Genomic DNA, 7643 nt, shown 5'->3' with positions numbered 1-7643 from the left:
TGGTTCCCTGTGATCCAGGCTGGTATGGTTCAGTCATGGCTGGTTGGTTGGTTCCCTGTATGGTATGGTTGGTATGGTTCAGTCGTGGTTGGTTGGTTGGTTCCCTGTGATCCAGGCTGGTATGGTTCAGTCATGGCTGGTTGGTTGGTTCCCTGTATGGTATGGTTGGTATGGTTCAGTCGTGGTTGGTTGGTTGGTTCCCTGTGATCCAGGCTGGTATGGTTCAGTCGTGGTTGGTTGTGGCCCAGACGCAGGTGCAGCCAACGGCCAGCGAGCGGTACTTGGCGGTGTAGCAGCGCCCCTCGTCCCGCCGGGTGAGCACCAGGACACTCTGGTACACGGGGACAGAGTTGAGGTTGTGTCCGGTACCGGTGCCGGTGCCGGAGCCGGAGCAGAAGCTGCTGCTGCAGTTGGCCTCCCAGAGCGTGGAGGGGATCCGGTTCTTCTCCGTGCTCGACCTGGAAACAGCGAGAGGGAGTCAGATCTGTGTGCCGCAGACTTTAAACACTTTCAACATGTCTTTTATTTGGTCTTTTTGATGAAATGTGTGAGTGTGTGTGTGTTTGTGTGTATGTGCGTGTGTGTGTGTGTACCTGCGTGAGTGTGTGTGTGTGTGTGTGTGTGTGTGCATGCGCATGCGTGTGTGTACGTGCGTGAATGTGTGTGTGTGTGTGTGTGTGTGTGTGTGTGTGTGTGTCTGTGTGTGTGTTTGTGTGTATGTCCATGTGTCTTTGTGTGTGTGTGTGTGTGTGTCTGTGTGTCTGTCTATGTGTGTGTGTGTGTGTGTGTTTGTGTGTGTGTCTGTATGTGTGTGTGTGTGTGTGTGTGTGTGTGTGTGTGTGTGTGTGTGTGTGTGTGTGTATGTGTGTGTGTGTGTGTGTGTGTGTCTGTGTGTCTGTGTGTGTGTATGTGTGTGTGTGTGTGTGTTTGTGTCTGTCTGTGTGTGTGTGTGTGTGTGTGTGTGTGTCTGTATGTGTGTGTGTGTGTGTGTGTGTGTGTCTGTGTGTGTGTGTGTGTGTGTGTGTGTGTGTGTGTGTGTGTGTGTGTGTGTGTGTGTGTGTGTGTGTGTGTGTGTGTGTGTGTGTGTGTCTGTGTGTGTGTGTGTGTGTGTGTGTGTGTGTGTCTGTGTGTGTCAGACTGACTTCCAGGTCCACGGAGACAGAGATCTGCGGTGGATGTTCCCGTTCCCTTCAGACGACGAGGAAACCTCCGAGGAAAACGCCAACATGGAGTCACAGCCGGGAGGAGGAGAGGGAGGAGCTTTATCCCCGCCAGAGGACACCACTACCCACAATGCACTGCAGCACACCTGCGGACCAGACAGGAGATACTATAACTGTAAGTTACTGTAAAAGAGTATTTCATCATCTCAGCTGGACTTGTTATATTGTTGCTAGTTTCAATTATACCGAGATGATCTGTAGATGGGGATTTGTTGTTTGTATATACTATGTGTGTGTGTGTGTGTGTGTGTGTGTGTGTGTGTGTGTATGTATGTATATGTATGTACAGTATATATGTGTGTATATATGTATATATACTGTGTATTGTAATCCCATGTAGGATGGGCCAAATGTTTGGCATGACACAGAAATAAAATTAAATGAAAAATCTAAACTGAACTATAATCAAACATCAGTTTTGTATATACTATACATGTCAATGTGTATAGTAACTAGTAACTAAAGCTGTAACAGATAAATGTAGCGGAGTAACTAAAGTAACTAGTAACTAAAGTAACTAGTAACTAAAGCTGTAACAGATGAATGTAGCGGAGTAACTAAAGTAACTAGTAACTAAAACTAAAGTAACTAGTAACTAAAGCTGTAACAGATGAATGTAGCGGAGTAACTAAAGTAACTAGTAACTAAAGCTGTAACAGATAAATGTAGCGGAGTAACTAAAGTAACTAGTAACTAAAGTAACTAGTAACTAAAGCTGTAACAGATGAATGTAGCGGAGTAACTAAAATAACAAGTAACTAAAGTAACTAGTAACTAAAGCTGGAACAGATGAATGTAGCGGAGTAACTAAAGTAACTAGTAACTAAAGCTGTAACAGATGAATGTAGCGGAGTAACTAAAGTAACTAGTAACTAAAGCTGTAACAGATAAATGTAGCGGAGTAACTAAAGTAACTAGTAACTAAAGTAACTAGTAACTAAAGCTGTAACAGATGAATGTAGCGGAGTAACTAAAGTAACTAGTAACTAAAGCTGTAACAGATAAATGTAGCGGAGTAACTAAAGTAACTAGTAACTAAAGTAACTAGTAACTAAAGCTGTAACAGATGAATGTAGCGGAGTAACTAAAGTAACTAGTAACTAAAGCTGTAACAGATGAATGTAGCGGAGTAACTAAAGTAACTAGTAACTAAAGCTGTAACAGATGAATGTAGCGGAGTAACTAAAATAACAAGTAACTAAAGTAACTAGTAACTAAAGCTGGAACAGATGAATGTAGCGGAGTAACTAAAGTAACTAGTAACTAAAGCTGTAACAGATGAATGTAGCGGAGTAACTAAAGTAACTAGTAACTAAAGCTGTAACAGATGAATGTAGCGGAGTAACTAAAGTAACTAGTAACTAAAGCTGGAACAGATGAATGTAGCGGAGTAACTAAAGTAACTAGTAACTAAAGCTGTAACAGATTAATGTAGGAGTAACTAAAGTAACTAGTAACTATGCTAACTAATGCTAGTTAGCATTAGTAATTAAACCTAAACAGCTAATGGAAGTCCAAACTGCCTGTGAGCTTCTCCTGTACTATACGGTAATTCCTCTACTGTGTGACAGTAAGTCTCGTGGTTATGACCCAATCGTTAGCCTATTGTTATAAAAGCGTCTGCTACGGAGCCATAACGTGAGCTACAAGGTAATGGAGCCTTTTATACATTGTCGTGTTTCTTTAGAAATAAACAATGAACAAATAGAGTCTTTATACGCTTCAAATGTAAAGTTATTCGCTGTCAAAGTGACGTCAGAATGAATGGGAGTCAATGGGATGCTAACGGGAGGTGATTGCTTGGTAGCATCAAAATGGCGCCATAGGAGCTACATGTTCTGAAGCGAAGCTTACCCCTCTTGGTCGGGTTAATTAAGTCTACCCCTACTTCACCGTTAACCGTCAAGTCACTAAACCTGTATGGAAATGAACACCTCAAATGTTAAATTAGTTAACGATCGTACGACACAAGAAAATCTCTCTCTCTTTCTCTGCACACACACACGGTCCGGTTCTGGTGGTAGATTAACACAGATAGGTGCTGATTAGCTCTCATAACGGGCCGGATGGGTAGCACACTGCCATGAGTCCATGACGCTAATGTCTGATTACTGCACATTTTCATGGTGATATTTTGGGATTACATTCTGCAGCAATCAGCAGCGTTCTCTGTCAGGTAAATGCAGTAGTACAATGTCTTCCTCTGATGTAGAAGTAGCCTACGCTGTAAGTCAGTAGTAGAGTATATAGTGGGGGTGCATATGAAGTGGTTTGGGGTCCTTATTTAAGTCATTTTGGGATACAATTTGGTTTTGAAGAATTCTACAAGCAGCACTACCACAGGCCAAGCAATCAGCCTGCTCCAAAAAGGCCCATTTTCAACAGGATCTGCTTTAGTAAATTCAAACAGTAAATGAATGGACGGTCCATTCTTTGTAAGATTATTCAGACAAAAACACATTCCTAGAGCAGAGATAAAACTAAATATGTACATAAAGGGTACAAATATAAAACCCGGATAACTATAAGAAGGGTACAAATGTAACGTTAACATTTTAACATCCAATGATGGCCCAAGCAGAAAATCAACAGATTAGGCAGATACTGGAGGAGGTATTCTAGGTAGGTGGAAACAGGGGAGAACTGGAGAGAGAGACAGACAGGGAGACAGACAGACAGAGAGATGGACAGATGGACAGATGGACAGACAGACATACAGAGAGACAGACAGACAGAGAGACAGAGAGACAGACGGACAAACAAACAAACACACAGGCAGACAGACAGACAAACAGACAGACAGACAGACAGACAGACAGACAGACAAACAGACAGGAAAAACAAACATTTAAATCTCTGTAAAGCCTTCCAAAGGTGACCCTGTGGTGGGTTCTGGGTAATAGTATAAAGCAGATAAAGATGCTCACCATCAGAGTGCAGATATCCAGCTTCATGTTGTCGCCGTGGTGACTGAGTCCAGCTTCTGCGTGCCGCTGCTCTGAGCTGAGCTCTTCTTATAAAGATGTGATTCTTCAGATTTGATTACCAGGCAGGCGGCAAACCGAGACGGGAGATTCCCATTATCTCTGAATCTAATCTGTTTCTCTGAACAGTTGGCTGATTGAAAGTCAGCAATCGACACTTTGAGAGATAAAAATCAAAAATCTCGGCTGATAACATCTCTGAGAGCCGGTAAACCAACTACTGACATTGCTTTTGATTTGCCACCCACGGCATTTTCTCACTCTCAATCCTAAAGCTTCCCATGATTTTATTGCTAACGTGGATTGGTTAAAACTGAAGTCACGTTGTCAAAACTCTCCACACAGTCAGCGATAAACTGTGGCTCTTTCTTTCATTGCAGTAACCATATTCAAATATGTACTAACTCTTAGCAGAATATTTGCAATAATTAGAAAGATTGAATTATGGATTAAGATAAGATAAGATAAGAAATTCGTCTTGGCAATTCGAGACAAACGAAATGGCGCATGACACATCGTACATAAACACACAATAAACATACAGTTAACCTACATGATGTGATGATGTGGGGGTATGGTGAAGGGTATGTGATGATGTGGGGGTATGGTGAAGGGTATGTGATGATGTGGGGGTATGGTGAAGGGTATGTGATGATGTGGGGGTATGGTGAAGGGTATGTGATGATAGGGGGGCTATGGTGAAGGGTATGTGATGATGTGGGGGTATGGTGAAGGGTATGTGATGATGTGGGGGGTATGGTGAAGGGTATGTGATGATGTGGGGGTATGGTGAAGGGTATGTGATGATGTGGGGGTATGGTGAAGGGGGGTATGGTGAAGGGTATGTGATGATGTGGGGGTATGGTGAAGGGTATGTGATGATGTGGGGGTATGGTGAAGGGTATGTGATGATGTGGGGGGTATGGTGAAGGGTATGTGATGATGTTTGCCAAACGACCGACCAATCAGCGTTGGTTTTGAGGCGGTTTAGGTGGTGATAGACAGATGGTTTATCCAATCAGCTAGCTTTTTTCCCCGTTTTTATTGTTTTCGTTGCAACTTTTTTGTGGCTTTCTCAGGCATTTGTCACCCTTTTGTGAATTTGTTGTTTTTTTCCGACATTATTTTTACGCTTTTTGTCACATTTTTGTTGACTTGAAGCCCTACAAAAGTCATCAAAAGAGTTCCTTACCTTAATTTAGTAAATTAAGAAATGCTGTTGTTTTAACAACAACCTGTTTTGTCAGCCTGAATATGAAAACTCTCTCTCTGCTTCTTCTGGGGGAATTCCCGATTCGCAGTCTGATTTGAATTTCAGGTAATCTGAAGTTTAAAAAAACACTTTCCTGTGTTTTTGGGCCTTGAGTTTGACACATGTGCCCTAGTCTATATCCACGATGTTCCACTTTCTAGTCTGGCTAGTCCACACAGCATTCTGGGATGGAATAAAACGTGCTCTGGTTTATTGGCATTTCTTGTGTTGTCCTCTGGGGTCAAATTTCACCCGTTTTTTAAAGTTCTTTTATATCAGAAATATGGGTTTCTTTCAACCAAATTGCCCCAAAATAAAGTGGATGCATGGATGTACGTTGGATGGGACCCATGCAACGTTCTTCACTGGTTAAATAAATCATCACTGTTGTGTGGCCGGGTTGGTTCAGTGGGTAGAGCAGGCGCTTGATACTGAGAGGTTTATTCCTCGATGCAGAGGTCCAGGATTTCCTGCATGTCTTCCCCTTCTGTCTCACCTAGCTGTCCTATCACATCAAAGCAGAAAAGCCCAAAACATAATCTAAAAAAAATTATCACTTTCACTGAATTTTGGGGCATTTCTTTCTGTTTTATAGCATTTGAAAAATATAAAATGTTTAAATGGTTTCAAAACAGTCTCCTGACTAAACTTTGACATAATCCAGTCTGTGACCCACTCAACATCCTCTGATCTTAACTATTAGTCAAATTAACTCATAGTTTCTGCTTTTTTATAACTCATAAATTAGGTTTTATGTCGTATAATTTAGATTTATTGACCATGACTTAAAAAAAGGGTTGGAAAAAAGTGACAAATCGTTTTTAAAAAGCGTCAATAAAAAAGTGGAAAAAAATACTTTGGGGGCGGTGAGCCTTCAGGGAAAAAAGTTGTTGTTTTTTTACCCAGACATTTCAAAATTGTCTACAGTTTTAATTGTTATTAACACAGCTGTACTGTATATTGTTAAGTATGAGACGGAAACCTGTATTGGTACCAGTGTTTCCGCTGGTAACTCTCATTTTAAATTCCAGACTAATACATTTTAAAAGCTGCAAGCGTCAGGATCTCACAGTGGCCCGAGCCGGCCCCTAGACTCTTGGGGGCCCTAAGCAGGATTTGGGGGGGGACTCTCCACATTGTAACATGTTGCCACTGCACTTGGCACTAAACCAACTTGTGTATTGTAAATATTAGTTTAAGCTCTCATAATGTACAAATGTGCATTAAAAGACTAATGTGAGACCTATTAGCAGCAACACTATCTTTAAATAGACCGGCTCTGTTATGAGCTCTATTGTGGGACATTTCAAGCACTCTTGGGGGCCCCTCTGGTAGCCACGGGGCCCCTAAGCAGACGCTTAGTTGGCTTATGGGTCGGGCCGGGTCTGGGCCCGCTGCGTGAGAAGTGCTGACAGCGTTGACGGTAACCATGGGGATTTATCAGATTTTCGGCTTCCTCTCTCAGTCAAACGGGGTCAGAGAGACGCTACAATCAGTCAAAACCTCAAGAGGAGACCACATTAAAAACCACACCACATGTGTGATGTCACAGAGAGGGGGCGGGGCTAAAGGCAACAAGGCTCCATGTAAGGAAACAGGAAGTCACTTCTGCTGTCTGCCTCAATGGTGGAATGTAACTAAGTACATTTACTCCAGTACTGTACTTGAGTCGGAATATTGAGGTACTTGTACTTTACTTGAGTCTTTTCTTTTCATGTCACTTTCTCTGTGTACTTTCAGAGAGAAATATTGTATATTGTAAATATTGTACAAACACGCACGCACACAGACATGCACACAGACATGCACACAGACAAGCACAGACACACACACACACACACACACACACAAACACACACACAGACACACATACACAGACACAAACACACAGACACATACACAGACACACAGACACACACACACGCATAGACACACAAACACACACAGACACACACACGCACAGACACACACACACACGCACAGACACACACACACACACAAACACACCCACACACACACACGCACAGACACACACACACACAGACACACACACACACAAAACACACGCACAGACACACACACACACACACACACACACACACAAAACAGCGTATTAAAAATTCGTAAATGTTTTCTTATACCAGCTGACTTCTCTATTGGCTGTAGAAACAGGAGACATCTCTA

At 42.3% G+C, this 7643-nt stretch overlaps 1 protein-coding gene across 1 annotated transcript; it reads right to left on the bottom strand.

The window, feature by feature from the left end:
- Nucleotides 1-223: 223 nt before the first annotated feature.
- Nucleotides 224-4177, bottom strand: il17a/f2 (interleukin 17a/f2). Its single transcript, XM_028579892.1, has 3 exons — nt 4151-4177; nt 1143-1309; nt 224-458 (listed from the first exon to the last, which is right to left on the bottom strand). Exons 1-3 carry the CDS (start codon nt 4175-4177, stop codon nt 224-226), a joined length of 429 nt encoding a protein of 142 aa, XP_028435693.1.
- Nucleotides 4178-7643: the final 3466 nt, after the last annotated feature.

This window comes from Perca flavescens, chromosome 1 (assembly GCF_004354835.1).
Source record: "Perca flavescens isolate YP-PL-M2 chromosome 1, PFLA_1.0, whole genome shotgun sequence".
Taxonomy (NCBI): domain Eukaryota; kingdom Metazoa; phylum Chordata; class Actinopteri; order Perciformes; family Percidae; genus Perca; species Perca flavescens.
The sequence above is the reverse complement of the archived record's forward strand: the minus strand, read 5'-3'. Positions and strand labels throughout refer to the sequence as shown.